The sequence below is a fragment of the Polyodon spathula genome, chromosome 3 (assembly GCF_017654505.1).
Source record: "Polyodon spathula isolate WHYD16114869_AA chromosome 3, ASM1765450v1, whole genome shotgun sequence".
NCBI classification, from domain to species: Eukaryota; Metazoa; Chordata; class Actinopteri; order Acipenseriformes; family Polyodontidae; genus Polyodon; species Polyodon spathula.
This window is the reverse complement of record NC_054536.1, coordinates 56,010,651-56,037,866: the sequence shown is the minus strand read 5'-3', so window position 1 is coordinate 56,037,866 and position 27,216 is coordinate 56,010,651. Positions and strand designations below refer to the sequence as shown.

At 37.8% G+C, this 27,216-nt stretch overlaps 1 protein-coding gene across 3 annotated transcripts; it reads right to left on the bottom strand.

The window, feature by feature from the left end:
- Nucleotides 1-268: 268 nt before the first annotated feature.
- On the bottom strand, nucleotides 269-22,005 carry LOC121313206 (meckelin-like). Of its 3 annotated transcripts, XM_041245522.1 has the most exons (28): nucleotides 21,791-22,005; nucleotides 21,239-21,330; nucleotides 20,994-21,084; nucleotides 20,640-20,739; nucleotides 20,464-20,533; nucleotides 18,968-19,039; nucleotides 18,156-18,218; nucleotides 16,243-16,397; nucleotides 15,783-15,891; nucleotides 13,219-13,305; nucleotides 12,638-12,703; nucleotides 12,051-12,207; nucleotides 11,310-11,433; nucleotides 10,833-10,938; nucleotides 9,690-9,746; nucleotides 9,331-9,429; nucleotides 6,013-6,111; nucleotides 5,260-5,346; nucleotides 5,057-5,156; nucleotides 4,403-4,542; nucleotides 4,101-4,241; nucleotides 3,499-3,579; nucleotides 3,273-3,389; nucleotides 3,024-3,140; nucleotides 2,831-2,935; nucleotides 2,598-2,700; nucleotides 2,301-2,443; nucleotides 270-1,829 (listed from the first exon to the last, which is right to left on the bottom strand). In XM_041245522.1, the coding sequence occupies exons 1-28, from the start codon at nucleotides 21,984-21,986 to the stop codon at nucleotides 1,749-1,751; spliced, it is 2,958 nt and encodes a 985-aa protein (XP_041101456.1). In that variant the 5' UTR covers nucleotides 21,987-22,005; the 3' UTR covers nucleotides 270-1,748. The 3 variants fall into 3 exon arrangements, 2 of the variants coding, with proteins under 2 accessions (XP_041101457.1, XP_041101456.1); XM_041245523.1 differs by lacking the exon at nucleotides 6,013-6,111 and having other exon boundaries at nucleotides 269-1,829; XR_005949949.1 differs by lacking the exons at nucleotides 270-1,829; nucleotides 2,301-2,443; nucleotides 2,598-2,700 and having other exon boundaries at nucleotides 2,844-2,935; nucleotides 3,273-3,363.
- Between the last annotated feature and the right edge of the window lie 5,211 nt (nucleotides 22,006-27,216).

Genomic DNA, 27,216 nt, shown 5'->3' with positions numbered 1-27,216 from the left:
CATGGTCCAGCTACTGTCTGTTGTTCTGCACATAGCTTAGCATGAATAATGATCCAGTCTAAACTGTATTAACAATACAGTATGCAAATAGATGGGTAAATTATTGCATCTTACTATTTTAAGTGCAAGATTTGAAGAGTGAAGGTCATGATTTTTCAGTCATTTCAAATGATTTTAACCATTCACACAGTTTATTAATACAAAGTCAAACCTACATCCTTATAAGTGAATATGTTGTCTGTGTAAGACAATGACTGTAGATACCAAAATCTGTTTCATAGTGCTGTCCATTCTATACAAAATAACTATTTTATCTAAATTTAATAAAGATTCAGAACCATGTTTTGGTTATCTATGAAGCCTATATGTACACAGATCTGGTACTTGAGCAATAAACAAGGAGCTACAACAATTACAAATGAACAACTCTCAAAGCAATAACATAAGACATGCTGTATGTATTTTCAATTCAGTAATGAATAAAACTTTAAAACTATTTTAAACATGGAGAAAAATGTTTTAAATGGGTTTATTGAATCAGCGTAAGGAGTACTCTTAAAAAAAAAAAAGTGCCAATTATTTTAAAATCCTATTGTTAGTCAGAAGCCATTACATAGTATGTTTCTGTATTGCACAGTGCGACTAATTTGACTGTTTTATTTATTAAAAATAAAGGCTGTACAGGAAAGGTTGTGCATCTTTTTGTGTGTTTATTGGATGTAACTTGAAATTGGTTGCACTTTGTAAGGCAAAATGTGCTGCAAATAATCATTATTATAGGAGTTCAACCATAAAGATAAAATACCCAGACATGCTATAACAGCACATTTACATGAATGCAACATCACAAATACTGACACTGTACTATACAAACATTGGGGTCTACAAGTAAAAAGTAATTTTAATAGTTCACTGAATTATCTTTTTTTTTTTTTTTTTTTTTTTTTTTTTTTAATGTTCAGTCTTCGGTATACAGTGCATAGTAAACAGGCCATTGGTTCTTACTGTGAAAAACAGAGTATGTGCAGCTGCTTGGAGTGTCTTAATAGCCTGATGTATTGCAAGAAATATCTGCGAAAGTTACATCACCCATTCACTGTGATCTAAAATTAGTTACCCTCCTAAACCTGAGGCAAATTTGACTCAATCAGCATGCGATTATATACAACAGACAGATTCCTTCAGTACATTTTGCAATTGCAGAGGAAATATAAATCAGTATGTTGCAAAATAAATAATAAAACATGTCTTTTAAAGATCTTCCAAAAACAACTAATGAATTATAGAAACTTACAAAACATACAATAGAAAATGCACATGCAAATATTTTAAACAGCAAAATACACGCTCTAAGAAAAAACTAAAAAACACTTTTTAAAATAAACTTTATCCAATCTGTATTAAAAAATATTAGGCAACAGAAAAAAGTTGCTGGAATAAAAATGTGACAATCTGTAAACAGACAAATGTTACAAACACAATAGGATTGATTTGATTAGCCTATACCAGGGGTCTCCAACCCTGGTCCTGGAAAGCCTCTATCCATCTCCTGTGCTATAAATAATCTCTAAAAACAATTTAAAAAGAGCACTTATCCCACTGGAGTATCAAATGAAATCCTTAGTATCTTATAGGTTTCACCTTAGAATTGTGTTTGTGCTGTATATCACTTAGCAGGCATGACAGTGTTGATCTGGATTTAAAGAACAGTAACAATTTTATCTTGAAGAGCTTCTTTTGTATAATAACTATATTAGGAATCTTTCATCAACCAGAGTTTTTGAAGCCAAGTTTTTCCGTCCAGTTGCATTACGAATCAACTGAAAGACCTGTTGTGGAAAAAAAAAAAGGTCAAGTAAATACAAATAATAAAAGTGCCTTACACCTCAGGCAAGAAAATAAATACAGTTAACATGGTATAACTGAACAATACCTGGTCCCTTGTGCCTTGCAAAACAGTGTTTTTTTTTTATTAATTTCTTAAAAAAATAAATGCTGATTGATTCTTAATGTCTGCAAGGGTAGCTATAGTCTCTAGTGTTCTCAAATTAATTGATGCCACTTAGCATTCAGCTGAAATCTGTCCTGAAATGACCTTGAGTTCTGACAGCTGGAGGTATTTCAAATTAGCAGTGAAACCGTTTGCAGCCTTAAATCTTGTGTTCTATCAGTTTTGTGCCACAAATGCTGGAGTGACCAAATATGCTTCCTGAGACACTTCCATACTTAACAGTACGAAAAGGTAAAACGTAATGCACACACAGGTTATATAAAGTTATAGCTATATACAGCACACTTACTTTTTGTTGTACATAGGTTAGCACAGCAGCCAAGACAAAATCTTGAGTGCCAATATCCACAATACAGAAAAACAATGTGTCAAAAATAAGGAGAGTGGCTTCATTTCCATAGTAGAGAACATCACTAAACGAATGGGAATCATCTGTGGACAAGAAAGAAAAGTTGTATCAATTTACACTTCACTAAAAAGAATTGTCTGGAATACTGAATATTTAACCAATTATGACATGCCAACAAAGATGCAATATTTTTTAAAATTTTACAAATAGATATGCTACAATTTGTTTTACTTTTACCATTGTAAAATAAGCTTTTCTCCATTGGCTCAATAAATTCCATTCCAAGAACTCTTTCCATTAACAACTTGTCTTTAACAATGTAGTCCATTTCCCGATGTGCCTGTGAACAATTAATTATTTTGATTAAGAAAAGTACATTATTTTAACATCACTATTTTCTCTTTGCCTTTGCTTCAAATATGGAATATTCTGTTGAAAGGGTTTTTTTTTTTTTTTTTTTTAATACTTGCATGGTCAATAAATGAGCCCAGGAACTTGTTCATAGTGTGATAGGCCTTGGTGCTCTGTTCAAATGGATTTGCAGATGAATCCAACAAACGAGAAGGACCTGTTATCTAAAAAGAATATATAAAATGACTAAGAAAAAGTATTCTAATTAAGATGAAGTATACATAAAAATAACAAACCACAATTCATACCAACCCTAGATAAAGGCTCACGGATTCTATCATACTGCAGTCTCATTTTATTTGTTATGGAAACCTGAAATGTCTGAATATCAGTGTTTGGTAGCAGACCTCTCTGACCACAAAGGTTTTCCTAGAAGAAGAAGAAAGGACATTACTTAAGTTACAAACTAGTTAATGTACTCTAACAGAGAGAGAAACTTGAATCTTAACCTTAATTGAAATTAGATAAATAATGTTGGCTGCATTTTTTGAGCCCTCCTACCGCCTCTCTTTTCAGGTTGAGGTTCATCTCTTCCATATTGGTGTCTGCATGACCATGCACCGAGCGTCCATGAATATAATAACCAAAACATCTGTTTGAGAAAAGCAGCAGTGAAATCTATATCAAAACAAAATGGTGTCATAAGGTTTTCAATGAAGACAGCACTCTCAAATAAGAAGACAGAACAGTGTACAAGTGCAAGAGTGCAGGGTATAATAATACTCACGTTGCTCATAGAACACAGGTCCACAAATTGTCTAATTTTATCTTCTACAAATCTTTCATAGAACACTGTGAAGAAAATCACCTGGAAAAAAAAAAAGTAAAGTAAAATGATGCCCAGCTTTGTTGTGCTATAAAGTAAGCCTATCTTAGATGCTATTCACAAGAGTGTTAAATTATTCCTCTCTCTGAAGGACATACACTATACTGAGAAACAGACTATGGAATATCATGGCACACATTAATTAAGCTTATATAGGTAGAATTAACATTAACAATTCCCTTTAGATGGAGCTGAAAACAGGTAGGCTTAAGGAACCTACAATTGATAGTAGTATGTCAGACATTTTGAAAGCATAACAATAAAATAAATCTACTATAAAAAGGGAATGATTTAAGCTTGAAATCTGCCTGTTTAAAATATTTAGTTTATACTTGAAGGTGCCAGCAGGTGGCAGCTTAACTTTCTTAACCATCCAGTTCAGGTCATGTGCAGAAGACCAAAACAAATCAGTTAGGCTTTCCACTACAAGCAAAACAATGACAAAAATGCACCTTAAACTGACAAATATGACATCTGTCAAATAATATCTGAAAAATACTTACCTGTAAAAATCCAATCACTAGCCACATGGATGTTGCTACACCATATCTCAGAATGAGATTCCATGGAGCCTGGTAGCTTTGTGGATCTCTTCTGAGATCAGAAGAAGGATCCATAAGCGCCAAATTTGAGAAGCCAACCACCTGTAGTAAACAATGTCAGTACACCTTTAATATATCAGTACACATCACTATTAACAACAGTAACTCCATATCAATACAGATGGCAGAAGTTATTTCAGCAATTGGAGCGTCAAAAAGTGGCCTTTTAAAGCAGTACATGAGAATTTTTACAGTAGACTTACCTCAAGAAAGAAAAGGACAGCAAAGATTTGAAAAACTGGACTGATTTTCCGTATGGTCTGAAGTTCATTCCATTCATTTGCAACAAAATAGGTCCTCCAGATGCTCACTGGGGCGGGTGCAGATTTGATATCGCCGTTACCTTTGAGAACAATAAATGAGTCTGCTGTGACTTTCACTGGGTTTTTAGGAAAACTATTCTACATGTATGTTCTGTGGATGAGTGTTATTGTAGCTATTTCATTAAATTTACAATTTGGAAAATAATAACGTTTGAAAATTATAGAGTAACTGTCTGAAGCTACAAGTGATATGAACTATTCACTAAACTATTCTGAAGCTACAAGTGATATGTAGCTTCAAATAACTTTTTCATATTCGGTTGTCCCGACAATATTTTCTAACCGGATCTCATTTTGCATTCATTAAATTCACACTGCTACAAATTCTTGCTAAGCAGATGCAGAGCTTGATATAATTTTTAGAATTTATGAGGATAGCTGTAAACAACCTATTGAATGGCTCATTTGGGAATACTCATTTGTGGAATGACTACAGTTCTCTATGAACGTTCATGTTGTATCCTATATTTATTTATATTTTTAGCACAGATAATTATACAAAATGTATATATTTTTGGGATATTAAAAGCCTACCTTCAGCAGTCTTGAGAACTTTCCCTCTAGGTCTCTCCCAATCAATAAAGAAGATGTCTATAGACAATTGGCTTATTATTTTGTGCAGAAACTGAACTGCCTGAAAGAAAATAAGATTTAATTGTTACCATTAACATTAAGAAATAGGCAATTTTACAGTTGTTTTATATTAAAACAAAAGGTTAATGCAGAATATGACATACCTTTAGTGTAAATGCACATCCAACATAAGTAACAAATCTCTTTTCTTGCACATTTAAAGGTAAAAGTACTGTAACAAACAGTTGTGCCTGAACAAAAGACAAAACAATATAAAAACAAGTAAAATATTAAATACTACGTATTTTGTATACATATATGACAGTGCTAAATAAAAAAAAAAAAAAGCATTAAAAAAAAAAAAATACTATTGCCGACCATAGACAGGAGCTCCGAGAGGGCGGCATACAACTGGCCGAGCACTGCTGGAGGGGGGGGGGGGGGGAAGCTTAGGTCAGCAGGATGTCCTCTGCTTACAACACATCAGCAACCCCTGTAGTCTGGCCGGTCGCCTGCAAGCTGCCCAGACCTGCTTTGTCCTCCGACACTGTAGCTCTGAGGTGGCTGCACGGTGAGTCTGCAGTGTGAAAAAAAAGCAGTCGGCTGACGGCACACGCTTCGAAGGACAGCATGTGCTCGTCTTTGCCGCTCCTGAGTCAGCGTGGGGGTGGTAGCGTTGAGCTGAGCCTAAAAATAATTGGATATGCCAAAGTGGGAGAATAATAGAATAGGCGATTACTTAAAAAAAAAAAAAAAAAAAAAAAAAAAAAAAAACAACTTGCCTCAATAGTCTGGCCAGTATTGCAATAAAAGAAAGATTATGAAATAAAATAGTTAGAAGGCTGAATAAAAGTTCCCATTTTATAATATGACACATGGAATGACTCCCATGCATTCTCCTTATAAATAGAACTTACTTTGAAAAAAATAAGCCAATAGAGTCCCGTTCCAACAGTTACAACAAAGAAAACATTCGCTAAGTCTCCAGCGTAGAAAAGCAAAAACTTCACAACAGTCTGGGAAAACAAGAAATATATTCCAATAGAAATCTTTAGATCATCATTTAATTCGGTGGTCCTTACACGATTAATAGTGGCCACACTGAAAATATTGACATATCCACTTCAAATTTTAATTTTTTTATTTATTTCTATAATACAATCAAAGCATTTCTCATTTTAAAATTACAGCAGTCCCTGGAGCCAAAAATCAGTTTTTTTTGCTACATTTTATCTTTTCTTTTTTTATTCCTCTGATAACAGGTCAAATTTAATAGGTTAATCACATGCTGCACAATTCCCAGCTAAATCTAACAAAAGTACAACAAATGCTGTTATATTGTAAAATTATATACCGAGCATCAAAATAAACTTTATTATTATAACATTTATTTTTTTTAAAAAAAAGGTATATAATTAATGGACATTGAAATGTTTTTGGTTTCTTTTTAATCACTCGATCATTCATCCCTGACCATGACACGTTTGAATGACTATGACTGAAGCATATGTAGTTAATCACTTAATTGGTGAGACAGTTGATTGGACACTGGATATGGAGTGATTTCAGCTGTTGATTGAACAAAAGCAATAAAGAAAATCACAGAAAAAAAACAATATGCCACATCTGTCAAGAGAGCAGCGATTTCATGCAATCGGCATTTTGGAGGCTGGACTAGGGCAGTGTACTGTGGCTCGCCGTCTTGGGTGCTCACAGCCAGCAATCGGCATTTTGGTGGCTGGACTAGGGCAGTGTACTGTGGCTCGCCGTCTTGGGTGCTCACAGCCAGCAATTTCAAACCTGGCAAGACGGTATAATCAGACACACACTGTCAATGACAGGCCACGAACTGGGAGACCATGAGTAAAAACACCTGACCAAGATCGACGGATCACTTTGCAACATCTTTGTGATGTCAATAAAAAGTCATTGCACCTGGTCTAAAACAGAGTTTGTCATTTTTCGATCACATCTAGTGAATTTTATCCAAACATAAGTGATAAGTTTCTTTTGATGCTCAAATATAAGGAATACATTTCTTTTGATGCTCAGTAATATGTACAGTGCCTATAGGAAGTATTCACCCCCCTTGGACGTTTTCAGTTTGTTGTGTACAACATGAAATCTTCATGCATTTAAATAGGATTTTTTTTATTTTGATTTACACAGCCTACAACACTTTCAATGTGTGAAATAATGTGTGTCAATTAAAAATAAAAACTTAAGTATAAATAAGTATTCACCCCATTTGCTGTGACACTCCTAAATAAGCTCAGGTGCAACTAATTGCCTTTAGAATTCACATAAGTTAAATAAAGTCCATCTGTGTGCAATAAAAGAGGTTCACATGATTTCAGATTAAAAAAACACTTGTCTCTGTAAGGTCCCACAGTTGGGTAGTGCATTTAAAGCAAAGATACTCCATAAAGACCAAGAAGTTTTCAAAACAACTCCGGGATAAAGTTGTGGAAAGGCAGAGATCAGGGGAAGGGTATAAAAAGATTTCAAAAGCATTGACTATCCACGGGAGTACAGTCAAGTTAACCATTAAGAAGTGGAAGGTATATGGCACCACCCAGAATCTGTTTAGAGCAGGCCATCCTCCCAACCTGTGCAGCTGGGTAAGAAGGGCATTGGTCAGAGAAGCCACCAAGAGGCCAATGACAACTCTGAAAGATCTACAGTGTTCCAAGGCTGAGATGGGATAAACTGTCCATATGTCAACAATAGCTGAGGTACTCCACAAATCTGGTCTGTATGGAAGAGTGGCAAGAAGGAAGCCATTTCTGAAAACAGCCCTTGGAATTTGCAAAAGGCATGTGAGAGACTCTGAAAAGATGTGGCAAAAGATTCTGTGGTCTGATGAAACAGAAATTGAACTATCTGGCCTAAATGCAAAGCGTTATGTCTGGCGCAAACCCAGCACAGCACATCACCCAGGTAACGCCATCCCTACTGAGAAGCATGGTGGTGACAGCATCATGCCATGGGGATGCTTTTCATCAGCAGGGACAGGGAAGCTTGTCAGGGTAGAGGGCAAAATGGATGGAGCTAAATATAGGCAAATCCTTGAGGAAAACCTGCTTCAGTCTGCAAAAGACCTAAGACTGGGACGGAAATTCACCTTTCAGCAGGACAATGACCAAAGCAACACTGGAGTGGCTTAAAAACAAGAAAAGTGAATGTGCTAGAGTGGCCCAGTCAAAGCTCAGACTGAATCCAATTGAGAATCTGTGGCAAGACTTGAAGATTGCTGTCCACCAACGATCCCCATTCAACTTGACAGAGCTTGAACAATTTTACTAAGAATGAGCGAATATTGCATGATGCAGATGTGCAAACCTGGTAGACTTACCCCAAAAGACTCACAGCTGTACTTGCTGCCAAAGGTGGTTCTACCAAGTATTGACTCAGGGGGGTGAATACATATCTAATCAAGACATTTCATTATTTATTTATTTTTTCTTCATTAACTTGTTTCACAATAAAAATTCTCTTGCCTCTTCAAACTGTTGAGTAGGTTGTGTAAATCAAAGGAAAAAAAAATCCTGTTTAAATACACCAAGATTTCAGGTTGTAACACAACAGTGAAAACGTCCAAGGGGGGTGAATACTTACTATAGGCACTGTAAAACTGTAATAGTCCAGAATAGGTTGTGAAGGCTTCATTAACTGAATTAACTATAAGCAGAAGATGACAAACAGTAGTTAAGAGTTATACATTTTTTATTGTGTATCTTTCAGGCAGACAACTTAAACTATTCAAAAAATAAATGTGGAAGTTTAAGTTTATTACTCTCGTAACATAAAATAGGATCACAACAAAACAAAACAAAACATTGATCACTATACGTACCGTTTACCATGCAAGTTGGACCAGTGCTTTGAAAGGGTCAAGCATTTGAGTGACAAATAGTACCTGCATCTGTAACGCTGTGATACGTATTTCTAATATTTATCAACTATGTAATTTATAGCCTATTATAAGAAGCAATTTATAATAGACTGCGTATGTAGAAAATTCATAGTATCAGGAAATTAGTTTATTCCGAGTTGTCTTAATGAGAAATAACTTTATTTGTACTGTTTCCTATTTGTATAAATTAGTTTTGAATTCTATTTTTTTTTTTTTTTTTTTTTTTTACACAGCTCAAACGTTAGTCAGTCAACATACTTTTGTATAAACTGTATTGTTTCTGCATAAATTATTGTATAAATGTAATCATAATACACACCTGGAGATCAATTAATGGTGATCCAACTTGCCTTTTCCAACTGGCAGTCTTTAACAGGGAGTACAAAGCTGCCATGCCACCAAGGACCCCCAGAGCAATCTATACCGTGCAGATATTGATGAACAGTTGTAATCAACAACAATATATATGTGCAATACAGCTCAGCTCCTAACTGCTGGTTTAAATGGTACATTATATATAATGTTTTGCCTAACCATATTTTCCAGGTTCTACTAGGGCAAGAACACAGTAGTAAAAATCAACTTGAGAAGTACACCCTTTACATTTTGTTACAAATAGTATGTTTTTTCCTTCATGTCTACAATAAAACTTATGTTATGAATTCTAATCAAACTTACATCAGTCTGGATCTGAGCTTCACTCTGGTTCATTTCATAGTCAACTGAGAATGAAACCTATATTAAAGAGAAAAAAAAAAAAACAAATACCATGGAACTACTTTAGGAGTATAAGAACAGATAGACAGACAGACAGACAGAGTTATGTTATGGCATGTTACATTTATATAACACTACGTGATGTAGGAAATGACATTCTGCACAAAGTATTCATTATGTATTTGATTATAAGTTTCTTTACTCCTGTGTTAAAGTTTTATTTTCATATTCTGATACAGCTTAAAGCACATGTGACTAGTTAAGGATACATTTGCAGTCTCTTTTATCTTGGTGTCTGGGCAGACGGCCAAAGTTTAATCAAGTCTAATCAAGATGTGTACAGGAATGGAGACACAATGTGAAAATAGAACGCCACAAAGGACTAGTTTGAAATAGTTTCCAACAGATCAGTTTAAGTCTGTAAAACGCTTAAATGTGACGCACTATAGAAATGTTATAGATTTGGGTGAGTTTCCCCCCTTACCAGGAGGTGTGTTGAAGGTGTGTGATAACAGGGTGGATCCATACTGATTGGAAGAGTATAAGAAATGGGGTGGAAATGCTAATATATTCATAGTATTTAATGTAATGTTTTTGTTTGAATCGTCAGTCAATTTTTTGACTTGACTCCATGGACGTCGATGCTTGCCTTTATCTAGCGTTTATATGATTATATTAACATTATTTTATTTTCTGATTAAAAAAAAAAAATAATAATTTGTTGAATTTATTTCCCTACAGTAAAAAAAAAAATTGTTGCAAAGGTGAAGTAAGCAAAACAGTGTGTATGTCTATGTTACTGGCCTGTGTTTCCTGGCAGACAATTTCCTGTATTGTTTATATTGGATGTACTAGCCTGTAAGTCTTAAAGCATCATGCTTACCAAAAAAATGAAGGTTGAATCAAAAACTGCTCGTCTTATGTGTCTCCAGTCAAAACTTATTGTATCCCAATGTTTCCCACTAAAATAATGTTTCTGTGAAACTCATCCTTTAAAATAAAATACTTATTACAGAAATAAAAAAAAAAGAATTGCACTTTTAGCATTATCCCACCTTTCCCAGATATAGCAAGTTGAGATTCTTATCTTTGTAGATAACTTACTGAAACTGACTGAGTGTCGGGATCTGATACAAGAATGTCAGTGTAAGAAACAGTCATCAGAGGTGTCTTGATGGCTCCTTTTCGAGTATTAGGCTCAAGCTGGATACTGAAAAATACACATTAATTGTATTTCACATTTAAATGCCTGCTTTGCTATTTTTTTTGGTTATGAAAATGTGTTTTAAAGATTCTAAGAAATAAAACATTGTGTCTCATTATATAAATAATATTTTAGCAAATATCCACAATATGATTAATTCTTTTGAAGGATGGTTTACAGTAATGCAAACTACAAAAAGTTACAAATACAATGTATAAGCAATACCGTATATGGAAAAGAAATACATTGTGGCTGTGACATTTGGAATACTTTTGAAAATTAGATATTCCAAGATATTAATATGAATGTTAAATCTTGAATGATCATAAAGAAACATCCCAGCGAACCTATTTTCATACAGAATGTATATTTCCCACCTGATGGTTATTTTTGTTGCAACACGTATTACTTTTGGCTGGTTAGCCAATGTGTTTTCACGTCCACTTAAAGTATCCACTAAGAAAATACGACGGGTCAAATACCAATTGTTCAAGTTGTCACCTGTGTAAAGTATTAAAAATAAATAAAATACCACTATTCACAAAGAACAGTACCATAGTTTTATGGAACATATGTATGTCAAATATTTATTAGAAGTATATTTTCAGTTCTAGAGCTAGACTAAAGAAATCTGAAGATATGAAAAGACTTGAGAATGATTTGAAAGGACTGCAGAACTGCAGATTAGATAATATATTCATAGCAGAATTCAGGGGGAATAACTTGCACAGAACATCCATAGACAAAAGTGCATTTCATATACAAATCAACACATCCATCTATAAAAACAATTTTTCAATCCACATGCTTCCAACAACAGTGTCTATCATATGGGAGGATTGCTGGACAATCAGAAGCTGCATGAAGTCACCCCCTCAGATATGAATGGTGCAATATTAAGACTCACATAGCAGAATGCCAATCTCCCAGTGTAAAATGTTAAAAATAAATTGTTTAAAAGTCAAAAACCATTATTCTTGACACCTTGGCTCATGTATTCCAGGAAATAGCTTGTATACTTAAATGCCAAATAGTTTTAAGACTCAATTGGACAAAATAAACAGAAATGCAAATGCTGCTAAGTACCACTTGATCTTGAAAATGGACTTAATACATACCTTGGTTTACAAACTGCCCATTATATTGAAGGTTCAAGTTTCGAACAGGCACAGCCCAAAGACTCTTTTGCCCACTTCCAGAACTAAAATCCATGTAAATATCATAAAATATTGGCTCTGGAAAATCAGTTAAAATCTTTGAGAGTGGAATTTGGCACTGTTGAGGGGAAAATACACATGCAATTTGAGGAAAAATATTTCGATTGACAACTGGTAACCAAGATAAAATGTAAATCTACCGTTGGGGAGCACTAACACCTGTTCGTCACCTTGGGTAAATGTGTCTGCCAAGTAAATAAATAACAATAACAATAATTTGATCATAAGTTATAGGGTGGTTTTGCTAAAAGAGCTAGATTTTTCTAGGTGTATTTTTTGCGAACAACAAAGAATCCCTCTGTGGCACTGACATAGTGCAAATGTCACATATGATGTGATAACTACTAGGGATGTAAGGATCTGGAAATGTGTCATTGTCTGCCTAGCCCAAGGTCTTTCTTATATCAATGGCCTAATTATTAAACAATGTGGTCACAATGTAAAAATGTAATTATACTTATCTAACCAGGACGAAAAAAAATACTCACACTTTGTCGGTATGTGGTTCCAAATCTATAGGCGGCATTCAACCGGATAACTGTGTCTGGACAAAGCTGAAATAACAGAAGTGAAATGAATATAACCATCTGATATAAAGTATAATCCTGACATATAAGTAGTAACACATTTCTGTAATGTAAATATCACTGATATCAGTGTAAACTGCATTATTGTACAGAGACAAAATGTATTCAGAATAGCCCAACATACGTTTCTTGCTTAAAGTGAAATTCTGCTCTTTTCCAATATTTTCAGGTTGGAGGCTTAGTGGAAGAGGTTGGATTGAAACTTAGGATCTCCTGGATCTTAGTCCTTTGCTCTATATATATATATATTATAGAAAGAATACTTAACCCCTACCTGCCACCCAATATTTCCAACACACACACACCTTACCCCGGTAGGTCTTTCACCCTGCCACAAATACCTACATATAGCTAAAGTTCTACATTCATTATGCTGCAGCTATACAACACAATGACTATACATTTGTGGACAGCTGGTGTTTTATATTTACAATGGAACTTTTTGCATAAAACATGTTAGTTTATATTATTATATTACTGACCTGCAAAGTGCCTCCTTTGACATTCTGCCACTTCAGGAAGTTCCCTTTCACATTGTACACAGCAGCAGTAAACTGAATATTTGTATTCTGAAATTTAAAAAAAGCAATGGGTAGAAATGATTATAAAATAGAGAAGTATTTTGTTTAAAGTACCAAAGCTTGAGTTCAAAGCCTGGATTACATTGCAGTTTCACCATATAAAAGAGCCCAACATGCAGAGGTAGAAAATTCCCCAAATCTTACATGCCCAGTCGGGCATGTAGCTCTAAATTTTACATGCTCAACACGATATTTTACACGCCCAAGTGTGAAACTGAAAAATACTTTTCCCACACAGATAGAGGTGTTCTGGACTGCATGTCCTGCTGTGTGTCATTGTCAACAGTGTGTCTAGTGCCAAGTCTCAAACACCAAATGTTCCACTACTGCATCCTCTCAGTTGCCATTTTTTTTTTTAATCAAATAAGCATACATCCAGTGCTTAATTTGTGCCAGGCCTCGCCAGGACATAGCTCCGGAACCTCTGAACATGCAGAGTCATATTCCTAGTTCTAGTTAAAAATCTCATAAAATGCTTTCTTTTAAAATTCTCAACATAGTTATTTAATTCTGCAAGTTTTTGCGTGTGCGCTAAAGAGAGATGGTCCGCTGCCACGTTTGTAGCCTACTTTAAATTACTTTACGATTTCAGCTTGAGTGCCTTAAAGTAATATGACACTGGCTGCAACGCTATTGTCGTTTTTTATACACAAATAAGCTTACTTGATTTGAAAAACATCATGAACGATACAAGCAACTTCTTACACTACTTGGTTTGATTAAATGAGTAGTACACAACAAAATAAGAAAGCTGAACATTCATTTAAAAAAAGAACAAAGACAACTTTAATGAAAAAATATATTGTAGCATACTTCAATAGGAACATTAGCCTGCTATATTACATTAAACCAAAACAAAAAAAAAAATAACGATCTGGTTCTCTCCTGCCTTTTTCAATTAATATAATTTAATTAATAGAGAATAAAAACATATTAAGATAACAACTACCTAGCCAAAGTTTAATTAATAGTTTTTGTAAAATACCAGCGGATTCTGTTGCACACACATTGCTGATAATAGTGCAGACTGTGGGTCAAACCAATGTTTGTGTTGGGGTATGTAGTTTTTTTTTTTTTTTAAATCAATGTTGTCCTTCTGGAGTCCTCTGAATGTCTTTTAATTTGTTTGTTTTTTTAAACCATTTAAATGCAAAACCATCACAAAAAAAAAAAAAACATGTATACAGGCTTTATTTATTTATTATTTGTCCTGCGGTTGCCTTTAATTAATTTTTCTGCATTTACTATTACTTTGTATGTGATGTAGAATACATGAGTGTAAACATCTAACACTAGTACGTACAATAACACTATGTAACACAATTTTTGTTCCTGGGTAGTAAGTGTTATTTCCTAATTGCTTATGCCTCAAAAGTATAGAAAATGGCTATTATTTCCCACAAACTTTGCTTTTATGACCAGGACAGTGATATTTTGAAATATCACTATTTCCTATTTCTTTAGTATAAATACGTTTATTTGGATTCATATGTTGCTTTTTTCTGACTTTATGTGAACGAAAACACACACATTTGCCAGTTTTCCCATTGGAAATAGTGATATTTTGAAATATCACTGTCCTGGTCACAAAAGCAAAGTCTGTGGGGAATAATAGCCATTTTCTGTATTTTTGAGGCATAAGCAATTAGGAAATAACACTTACTACCCAGGAACCAAAAAAAAAAAAAAAATTCTTACACGGTGTAATCTTTCAAATAAACGTGCTATGATTTTGAATGTGAGGTTCTTAAGGATGGTATTATTGCCATTGCTTGCGCCCGCAACCTTTCTTTACAAACTTTTCAGCCAAAATAGTTTAACAATGGTATACTCAATGACACAAAATAACATTTTAAAATAAACTTTAAAGAATGCTCAAAATTTGCTGAATCTCTGATTAAACGCTTTTTGTTATTTCCCCCCAGTTTCGACAATCTGTTGTCACTCCGACAGCAGAATAGCTTAACCAATAGCAGCTCAAAACACTCAGGAATCACATTTTCTGCTGTTCGCGCAGGTGCACAGGGACAATAATAGAACACATGACATGCTGGCTGGAAGTGATGTAGGCAAAAAAAAAAGCAAGTGATGTGGGAGCAAATACTGAAGTGTAAATCTGTAATAAACTAATCGCTTGCTTTTGTTTTAGGGCATTGGAAAATTGTAGTTGCCCGACTCGGGCATGTAAGCCATTTTTTTTATATGCCCCACCAAAATTTGTATATGCCCCGGGCATGCCGGGCAATATAATTTTCGAACACTGAAATGTATGTTCAAACAACATGGAAAACACAGGAAGAAGCTACACAGTGCCCCCTAGAGATGTTAATATGTTGTCCTTTTGATAAAGATCTTACAAGTTCAGCAAATGTCATTAAATATGAGAGCTTACAATCAAGATACAGTGCTGTAAAAACAGTCATTGGTTGAATCAGAGCACACACACAGTAAAGAAAATGTGTTACCTGAGCTGCACCCTTAAAACTGAAGCTGGCTGGAAATGACTCTGTGAAAAGAACTCGGGATGCTAATCCAGTCTGATCTCCATAGTACAACCACGGAAGATTTGCCCTCCTGAATAAAATGTGTAAAAAATAAATAAATAAATAAATAAAATAAATAAATAAATTTAAAAAAAGCTAAAAAGTGTAATGTGATGTACTCCACATGGTAAATATATGTTTGTCTGTTTTTTTGTTTGTTATTGTGGCTATATATTTTATATTTACAGGGCCATGTTTAACAACTTGCTACTGTACCACTACTTTGTGAAATATCGGCAGTTGTAAAATTTAAAATAAAAAAAAGTTTACAAAAAACTTAGCAGTTTGCCAAAATATGTACTGGATTAATTTTCACAAAGGAATTAAATTAGATTACAACTTGTAAATCAAGCAGTTGTTCTGAATAAAGGGCAAGGCTTACCAAAAGGATATCATCTGAACAGAACCTAGCGCTGCAGTGCTTCTATATATTGTATTAAACAGTCCACAGGCATCATTATTCACAGAGCTTAAGGAATTCAGATTCATTACACACATATTTCCAAGAGCTTGGCAAGCAGTCAGGTTAGAATAAATCTGCAAAAACAAAAAAACAAATAAAATATATAAAAGCTTTCATATATAAGCTTATACAATATATATGGGCAGCTGGCTCTTTGAGCTAATATATATATATATATATATATATATATATATATATATATATATATAGACACACACACACACACACACACACAGTACCAGTCAAAAGTTTGAGTACACTTGCTGGAAACTAGGTTTTTTTCATAATTGACAATGTTTTACGTTGTATACGTATATTGCCTTAATAACAGCCTCACAAATCACCTGACATGTCTTCCCTGCTCTTCTGCAGCAATTCCCAGAGATGTAGGGCACTTGTGGGTAGCTTTGCTTTGACTCTTCTGTCCAGTTCGTCCCATACAAGTTCTATGGGATTGAGGTCTGGAGACTGGGCAGGCCAGGTCATTAGATTGAGTTGTCCTTCACTTTCCTTCCTCCCCAGATAGTTCTTGCACAACTTTGAGGTGTGTTTCTGGTCATTATCTTGCCCAACTAGATGTAATCCTGATGGAATGGCATGCCTCTGAAGTATGCTATGATAGCCATGCTGGTTGAGCTTGCCATGGACTTGGTAAAGACCACCAACTCTGTCACCAGGAAAGCAACCCCAGACCATGACACTGCCTCCTCCATGCTTGACAGTGGGAACCACACATGCAGAACTCATGTGGCGGTTGGACCCAAAAAATATTTCAAATTTTGACTCATCGGTCCATAAGACCGACTTCCACTCTTCAAACATCCAGTTTCTGTGTTTTTTGGCCCAGGCAAGTCTCTTCCTCTTATTCTGCACTCTTAATGGTTTCTTTGCAGCAATTCTTCCAGTTAGGCCAGCTTCACACAATCTCCTCTGAACAGTTGATGTTGAAACATCTGTACTTCTAGCCGCATTTAGCTGAGCGTGTATTTCAGGGGCAGTTAATTGCCGGTTTCGCAGACTAATGACTCGAATGAACTTCTTCTCTGATTCTGAGGTCACCCTTGGCCTGCCTGACCTTGTTCAGTCCTCGTGAGTGCCAGTTTCTTCAAATCGTTTGATGGTCTTGGCCACAGCAGTTACAGACACTTCTTGAGTTCTTGTGATTTGTCTTAAAGATTGACCTTCATTTCTTAAAGTAATTACAGACCGTCTTTTTTCTTTGCTTAACTGAGCGTATTTTTACATTTTCTGCTCCCTTACATTCAGGAATGACAAACTTGTGCCTATGCTACCTATATTTATAGTAATCATAGACCCTCACCTGTTGACAATAATTGGTGACAAAAGGTTAATTAGGTAACATGCTAGTTAACTCAGAGAACATCTAACAAAGACACTTTTATACTTAGGCCAGTGTTCTAACACTGTGTTATACACATTTCAGACTTTTAACTGACTTGGGCTTCAGTCTGAAATCCCCTTGCTTTGGGTGACCATTTCATTGAAAGATTTACATTTTCATTTAAAAATTAAAATTTTGAATGCAATTCACTTATGATTATTAGCTTATATAAGTAGATGTATCATATAATGAAATATGAAGTGTTTATAGACTAGTTTATACAGTTAAAAGCATAGATAATCATGAAAAACCTGGTTTCAAGCAGGTATACTCAAACTTTTGACTGGTACTGTGTGTGTGTGTGTGTGTGTGTGTGTGTGTGTGTGTGTATATATATATATATATATATATATATATATATATATATATATATATATATACACACACACACACACACACAAAAGTATATGATGTTGTAATGCATCCTTACCAGACATGCTGCAGCTACAGCTTGCATATTTTTGGCAAACCACACCGACTGTACAGATATCGCCTGTGTGGAAGAAAAAAAAAAAGTTTTACATGGTTATGTATGCTCAGTAATCGAAAGTGTTACTGCTTGAGTAAGACAGAATTTCTGCAATAAGCCCAGTATACAAAAACGAGGTGCATTAGGGATGCAGTGAGTTTGTTAAATATATTCCAATGCGGATATACAATAAACTCACTTTTAAATTGGTTGCCTGATTTATCCTGGGTAATATAAGTCCTTAAGTTATATGGTGCGATAAGTACTAATTTAGGGTTGTTTTACTAATGTAGTGCCAACAGTTTCATTTATGAAAGAGGTATCTTTACATTTTAAACTGTTCCTCCAGACATTGGTGGCTCTTAATTCAGTTTATAGGCTAAAATTATTAAAACAAACATGAAGTAAAGCTAAAAATGAAAGATGCTGAATAAACATGCAGTTAAGCTTTACTGTATAAGTAGAATATCCCTACCGTTTACATTCATTGGGATAACAGTACAGTACGGGGTTACAAGTTAAGAGTTTTAATAAACAAACATCACAAAGGCTCCCACCCAAAGTTTGATGCTGAATGATTGATTCAGTTGAAGACAGACTACATGTAAAAGTCTAAAGAACTTGTACAGAATATCTAAAACGGGACAACTTGATTATATCTGGAGACAACCACCTGGCAAGATTAAAAACCTTACTGTCCCATATTTAGTGCCCTGTAGCTATTATTTGAATATAGTTATGTTATTCTGATGGGCACTTAAATATTTACTTACCAATTGTGCATAGTTGATAACTGAAACAACTGTTGTTGGCAAATTATTTTGAGGGAAACATAAACCTCCTGCCTGTAAATGATTGGGAAAAAAATAGATAGATAGATAACAGCCATTAAGGAGGAAATATGCACTCTTAAACAATATTAGAAAAACAATTCAGTACCATTACCCAATTACCTTCCAGCTCTAGTGGGCTTCTATCAGACAGTAGATGCCCGATGGAACTTTTCTTAGTGGAAGGCTACCCGATGAATCATTACAAGTTCAAGGTATATATATATATTTCTTTAAAGAAAATAATGAGATAAATCATTCTCTAATAGCGATAGTGCCTGTTGATGAAGGCTCTACCTTGTGGTACCTGATCTTGACTTTCATTAGCGCCTAGCTATAGTTGTGGCCAACTACCACATGGTAGTCTTCATCTACAGGCATTATCGCTAAAATAATAATACTAATGTTTATATAAAATTAAGTAAGCACTAGTTATTAATTCTGATTGCATTTTTTTAAAATGAAAGTTAAAAGTGCCATCGTTATTAGATTAGGAATTACCAGTAAACATTTTCATTTTATATTAATTTTTATTTGAAACATATCCATTCTGATGCCATTTTTAGATATTTACATACCGAGCATCAAAAGAAACGTATCACTATTATAACACATTTTTTTAAGAAAAAAATAAGGTATATAAATGTTGGACATTGACAAAATGTTTTTGGTTTCTTTTTAATCTCTTGATCATTCATCCTTGACCATGACAGGCTTGAGTGACTATGGCTGAAGCATATGCATTTAATCACCTAATTAGTGAGATAGTTGATTGGACACCGGATATGGAGTGATTTAAGCTGCTGAATTGCAAGCTTGAATAAAATCAATAAAGTAAATCGCAGAAACAAACCAATGTGTCACATCTGTCAAGAGAACAGTACCTTTGTGCAATCGGCATGCTGGAGGCTGGACTAGGGCAGCTTACTGTGGCTAGCCATCTTGGGTACACCCAGCCAGCAATTTCAAACCTGGCGAAATGGTATAACCAGACACACTCTGTCAATGACAGGCCACGAACTGGGAGACCAAGAGTTACAACACCTGCCCAAGATCAACAGGCCATTTTGCACCTGCTCTAAAAGAGTTTTGTCATTTTTAAAATCTAATGATTTTATCCAAATATAAGTGATACGTTTCTTTTGATGCTCAGTGTGTGTGTGTGTGTGTGTGTGTGTGTGTGTGTGTATATATATATATATATATATATATATATATATATATATATATATATATATATATATATATATATATATATATATATATGTATGTATGTATGTATGTATGTATGTATGTATGTATATATATATATATATTCCCTTGAACTGTAACAGTTTTCAAGTCTTATGTTACAGACATCTGGAGTGTTTCAGATCTTTACCGACAAAATTAATTAAATGCAAAGTGTCCCAGTAAACAAAAAAAGTTAAACTACTTACAGGCATATTTGTCTGGCCACACTCACAAGAGTTGGTTGTGTTAATATATGTTTCTTGACACCTGACACACCTGTTAAAGAGCAAGAAGAAAAAAAATGAAATACTAGGAAGCATGTAATGAGTTTATTACAAAATGTTCTGAATCACATATCATAGATGATAGAATAATGAATCACCTGTCTCCAAAAAGATTAGGGACTGCGAAGGACGGCTCTGTACCATTGCAGGTCTCACAAATTCCTTCATCCAATAACAATCCATTTCTGCTCCGTTCCACTGAGATGAGAAACACATAATTAAATAAAACACAAAAGTGTGCTAGCATCCATTTTTATACATATTGAATATTATCACAAGTAGTGATGCTCCTGACAATCTTTTGGTTGTGCCATTTTGTAGCATATTAAAGTGAATACAAAAATCTAAAATAAATAGATGACCTCATACAGATTCAAACCAAGAAATCCAAATTTCAGCATAGTCAATTAACGTGCTGCACCATAGCTTCTTCAATAACATAAATATCATACCTAGTATACTTCCTGGAGGGCACTGGCATTTTCCTTCAGCATTTAAACCTCTTGGACATCTGATGCAGTCAAAACCATCCTGAGTGACTCCCTTTAAAATACAATTCCATTCTATTAGTTTTAATAATACAAATAATAATAATACATGCTGTCTTTATTCCAAAAATAAGTTGAATGTTTTTTGATTCTTAAAAGAATGTGGAAAAAATTAAACAAACGCAATAACATTATTAATACACACATACCGGTTTACTGTCAGCTGGGCATTTCTGACATGTTATAGCTCCTCCATTACTGGATACCACTCTGTGACTAACTTGGCAAACACATGAAGTACCTACAAAAGATAAACACTTGCTAAATACTGTTTAACAAGTACAGTATGCCTGTTACATACACAACCCCACACAGCAATAGTTTACAAAATTGACGCTATCAGTTACATTGAAACTGTATAGTGGTTCACTAAATGTAATTAATTCCCATCAAGGGAGTCAAGCACAAACATTTCAACCTTTGCGTTTGTATACACTACACGTGTAAGTATATCTGTATACTTTCTGTATGCTTTTCTAAACGCTTTTGCGTTTCTAGAACCGTCTAGTGTAGTGTTGTTAATCCAATTCTGAAAAGCATACATAGTAAGTATATGCACTGTTACGGTTAAAACGTAATATTCTATGGCTCTTATGCTCCGTCTTGCGACTTCTACTTTTCATATAGCACAGAGGGAAATTAAATTGCCATCAAGATTTATTTTCGTGTGTGTTTAGTAAAATGAATTAACCCTTTCTTACCAGAAACACTTCTCACTTGGTTTATTCCGCACTGAACGCAAGAAAGGCTAGAAATATCAAAGTATTTTTCACTTCCGCAGTGTGAGGGCTGTTGAAAAGGTATGGCAAATTGTTGACAAGAGGAAAGTCTAGTTTTCAACAACACAAGAAACAAGACTAATATGCAAACAAACACAATGAGCTTTCCCGTCGCCATGGCAGGCAGCAGCAGTCGCCTTCCAGTATCCCACAATCCTCCCACGCTACCCAAGGAGCGAGTCGTATATCTGTGGGAGGAGAAGTGGCGTATATGCGTCTATGGTGGTGCTCGTTGTGATGTAAAATATTCTTTATGGTGATTTAGAATACAGATTAAATCTTTATGGGGAAAATATTTAGCTTATTAATGAAATGTCATCTGGACATTTACCACATTAAAACAAAAGTGTGCTACCTTTGGAAAGGTTCCGAGAAAGCAGTCGATTCCAATACTGAGAAAGGAAACCTTGTTAATTGATTTGAAGAATTGGTACCTTTAGAATGATGTACAAAACCCTGGTAATACAATTGTTTAAACTCGATGGCACGTTTCTTTTTTCTTTGTTTGTGTGTTTGTTTTTTTGGTTGTTGTTGTTATTTAGCGTAAAGTTCTAAAAAAAATAATAAAATAAATCCACCCCATTTTACCTTCAAAAAGCCTGACAGAAGCCATGCTGTGACTTTGTCTTTGCGGTTATTAAAACTAAGCACTTGTACATAGACACAGTAACGTTAGGTTATTACCATAACCGTGGTTCCCTGAAAAAGAATGACAACCATTACCGAATGGGAAGAGTCCTCTCAGACCGTCAATCACTGAGCATATATTAAAAAGCTGCCCTATCAGTGCCCTGCTGTGAGGAGGAAGTCCGTACCACCTCCTGCTGATCGTCGTCCTCACAGTAGCATATTGCCATTTTCTTTTGAAATCGGAGGTCAGCTGAGGACACAACCTCCAAGGGTAATGGTTGTCATTCTTTTTCAGGGAACCAGGGTTATGATTAACGTTCCCTTTCAATAGAATGACAACCATTACTGAATGGGAAACTACCAAAGATGTCATGGGTCCAGATTACTGACGGTACAGCCTCACGACGATAGCCTCAGAGCCCACATGACGCCTAAGGGCATGCCGCCTACAACACCCTAGAGCCAAGAGAGGGCCTTGCTCGGTTTGCAACATCAAGGCAGTAAAAACGTGTAAATGTCTGACTACCTGTCCATGTAGCAGCCCAAGGGACACAGAGTTTTATCATGGCACACTGATATTGTCCTCAGATATACCTTTAGAGTGGACACGGATTTTCCCGCATTAAACAGGTGTTATAAGAAGGTTAATATTGTCTCAATGGGGCAGGTCACCGGATCGTGACCTTCGGCAATGCACCAGTTTTGGAAAACTTGCCATTTATATGTATACTGGGTTCTAGTGCTCTGTGCACAAGCAGACTGTAGCAGACTGTAGTGTCTCTACCACTGCATCTGGCAAACTTCGTCTGGATAGATGGCTCCGTTCAACAGCCAGACCCAGAGTTGGAGCTGGGCTGGGTTCAGGTGACATAATAACCCCTCCACTTGGCTCAGGAGATCCTTGTGCAGCATGAGCTGCCACAGTTGACCCAACAACACGTTGGAGAGGACAGCAAACTAGGGGCGACTCGGCCATCTGGGTGCAACTAGCAAAACCTGTGCTCTCTCCACCCTGATCCTCTCTAGTGTCAGGGGTAATAGCGGTAGCGGAGGGAACGTATACATCAGCCCCTGCGGCCAGGGGTGAGCTAGCGCGTCTACTCCTAGGGGGCCCCTGTCTCTCTCCATAGAGAACCATAGGGAACAATGAGTGGACTCTGCTGTGGCAAAGAGGTCGACTTGTTCAGTACGAAACCTCTCCCAAATCTATTTCACCACCTGAGGGTGCAGTCTCCATTCCGAGCAATCTGGAGCGCTTCTGGACAGGAGGTCTGTTGCCTTGTTGTCCAGACTGGGGAGGTGAACTGCCCTTATGGAATGCACGTTCCTGTGCATCCAGGACAGGAGTCTGTTTGCTGTGTGGTGAAGGCCAGCCTTGGTGGTTTATGTAGGCTACCAGTGTAGTTTTGTCCGTCCGGACCAGCACATGTTTGTGTACTAACTGCTGGCAAAAATGAGATAAGGCCAGGTTTACTGCTTGCAGCTCTTGGGCATTTATGTGCGCTTGCTGCCAATGTCCCTCCCATTGATCTCTTATTTCTCTCACATACCAGACCGCTCCCCAGCCCAGGCTGGAGGCGTCTGTAGTAACAATTTCCCTTTTGTGAGTGGAGCCGAGGGGAGCTCCAAGGCACCACTCCAGTGTCTTCCGGCATTGTCTGGACACTCACACCAGCTGGTGCCGATTGCAGACTGGGTGCACCTTGAATGTATTTACCCAGGCTTGAAGCGGGCGCATTCTCAGAAGCCCTAAGGGAAGGATTCTCGAGGCAGCTGCCATCAGCCCCAACAACCTTTGATATATTCTGACCTGTAGGGAGAGTGTGGCTTCCAACGACCGAATCCTGTCTTCCGACAGTGAGGCAAGCATGCTGTGGCAAAGTGCCCGCCCCTGTGTATATTTTGTGTTATGTGTTGTGTTTTAATGTTGGTGTATAGTCATCGGTACACGGGATATAAACAGGTCTGTGTAACACGAGTGTTTAAAATGTATATTTGTATTTAGGCACAAGGATTGCACAGCACTTCATGTGCAAGTAAAAAGTAATAATATGTGAGCACGGGGAATTGCACTTTATTAGTTCACATTCAGTTGTACCGTGACTCCAATTGAATGATTGATTAGCAGTCAGGTCTTGGTACAGCTGCATAAAAGCAGCATGTTTTCACATACTTGGGGTTGTGTGTTTGGTGAGTGGAGAACGAATTTGGAAACAGAGATAATTGTAAAAGTAATAAGTAGTTAAATATCTGCTCACCGTGTTTGTCTGTATAGTCCGTTTTGTTTGTCTTTTTGTTTTGGCAACGAGTGCCGTGTCCTGTGTTTGGGACAGATCGGGACATGGAAGTAGGCGTCTTGCAGGTTGATCGATGTGAACCAGTCGCCAGGCTGGACAGACTGGAGGATCAGTTGTGCTGTCAACATGGTGAACTTCCTTTGTTTGAGGAACATGTTGAGGACCCTAAGGTCCAGGATAGGTCTGAAACCGCCATCCCTCTTGGGCACCAGGAAGTACCTGGAGTAGAAGCCGCCGAGGGCATCGCTTGGGTTTATGAAGCACACAGTGTTCTTCTGTTGAAGACTGGCGATCTCCTGTTGAAGGAGTATCACGCTGGTTGGTTTGACGGTGGTAAGGAGCACACCCTTGAAGGGTGGCGGACCTAAGCGGAATCAATAGCACCCAGGAGTCCTGGGTGCAGCCTTGCCATGGGTCGTGTCCTTTGGTCAGTCCGGTTGTGAGGGGGTGGCAACCAGGGCCCCTAAGGGGCAGACGCCCTTGGGCTTGGAAGGGGGCGGGTCTTTCTTAGGCCCCGGCCTCGGTCTCCACCCGGAGAACCAGTTACCCTTGGCCGTCGGTGGTCCCTTGCCGCTGGCTCTTCCTCTGCCTGCTTGTTTGTTCTGGGATGGAGGGCGACATTCAGGCCCAGTTGCCCCTGCAGGCTGTGAAGGCTACCTTTGGCGCTGACAGTAAGCAGGAAGGTGTGAAAATTTGGAGCCGACCTCCGTGGTCTTGTGGGACCTCTCAAGGCTCACGTTAAAGGTCGCCCCAAACATCTGCCCCGGTGTAATGGGGGCATCCAATAACACCACCTTCTCGGTCTCCACGACCTTGGCTTGTGTCAGCCATAAATGCCGACAAGCGGCCACCAGCACTTGATACACAACCCAACTCCCCCATCAGGTCAGTCATCGCATGAAGCTCCCCTGTGTCCACTTCTGTTGCCCTTTCCTGCAGCCTCTCCGCTAGCTGGGTCTGGTAGAGCACCAGTATCGCCATTGCGTTCACTGCTCGCACTAACAGTGCTGCCGACGCATATGTTTTTTTGAGCATGGCATCTGTTCTGCAAGGCTTGGACAGGCAGATCGGGTCTTTGTCCCCAATGGTGAAGGTGGATCCCTGCACCAGGACTGTGACCATGTCTCCAATGGTGGGGAATGTGCCTAGGCCCGCTTCTTGGGCTCCTGCAGTGTGAAGCAGGGACTCTGCTGTTCTGGAGGCTGAAGAACCGGATGCTGGATTGATTCAGGAAGAGCGCACCAACTCCTGAAAATCCTGGCACAAGGGGAGGGCATGCTGTGGGTACTCTTTCTGTTTCAGGAAGTGGTTACCCTTTCCCTCCTGTTCTGCCGGCCAGGGAACGTCCGTGGCTGCAGCTGCACGCTGCGTAAGGGTCTGGAACTCTTCCCTCTGCAATACATGTGGCAGGGCTCCTGAAAACACTGCTCAGCCGAGCTTAGGCGTCTTCGAGGCGACTCAGAAGGAGAGAGCCTGCGCCTGCGTGGGGAAGGACAGCAGTACCTGCGCGGTGACCGCCTGCCTCCCCTGAGAGGCGTCTATGGCGCTACCACAGATCTCATTCTCCCCTGGCCTGAGGAGAGAGACTCCACTGGGGAGAGGGCTGCCAGTGCTTTGTCCGCATGACCTGCCAGTGCTTTGGCCACATGATCTGGCCCCGGACGAGTGTTCGTCCTTCCTGGGAAGCTTCGCCGCGCCCTGGTTGCACTGGAGGAAACTGACATGGCGTGGGGCGTCGGTACCGAGCAACACGTCAGTGCGGAGCTTGTCAAAAATAGTGCGGTCGGAGCCAGACTGTCAATCAGTGCCGAGTGTATCGGTGTCAGCGCTGAGGAAGCGCAGTCAGTACCAACTCAATCGGTGCAGAGCAGTCGGTGCCGCGTCTTTCAAAGTCGAGGTCGGTGCCGAGGGACAGCGCAGTCGGTGCCGAGTCAATCTGCGCCGAGGTCGGTGCCAAGCTGTAGTTGGCGCCGAAGATGTTCTCACCGGTGCCTAGTCAATCGGAGCCGGGGTCAGCGCTCGAAGGGTGTTCCAAGCTGGTGCCGAATAATTGGCATCGGGGGCAGCGACGAGGGCAAACGGGGTCGCGCTAGGAGAGCCCGAGGCTTGGGAGGGGCGCATAGGCCCAAGCTGGAAGATCGCTGAGGCCGAGTAAATCGGCGTAGAGGACGACACCGCAAGCCCGCAGGGTAACCCTACAGCACCACAATAGCTCAAATCATGGCAATAACCACAGTGGAAAAGAGAGTAATTGCTGCTTGCCAATCTCCAAGAGGGGTCAAAACCAGCTCTAATCAGTAAACTGACACAAGACTAAGGCAAGAGCACTCTCAACAACAACTTACCTTGTATCTTCAAACATCTGTGGGTTAAAACCAACAAATCAGCCAAATTCGGACAAGAAAAGCATGAGGCAATCAG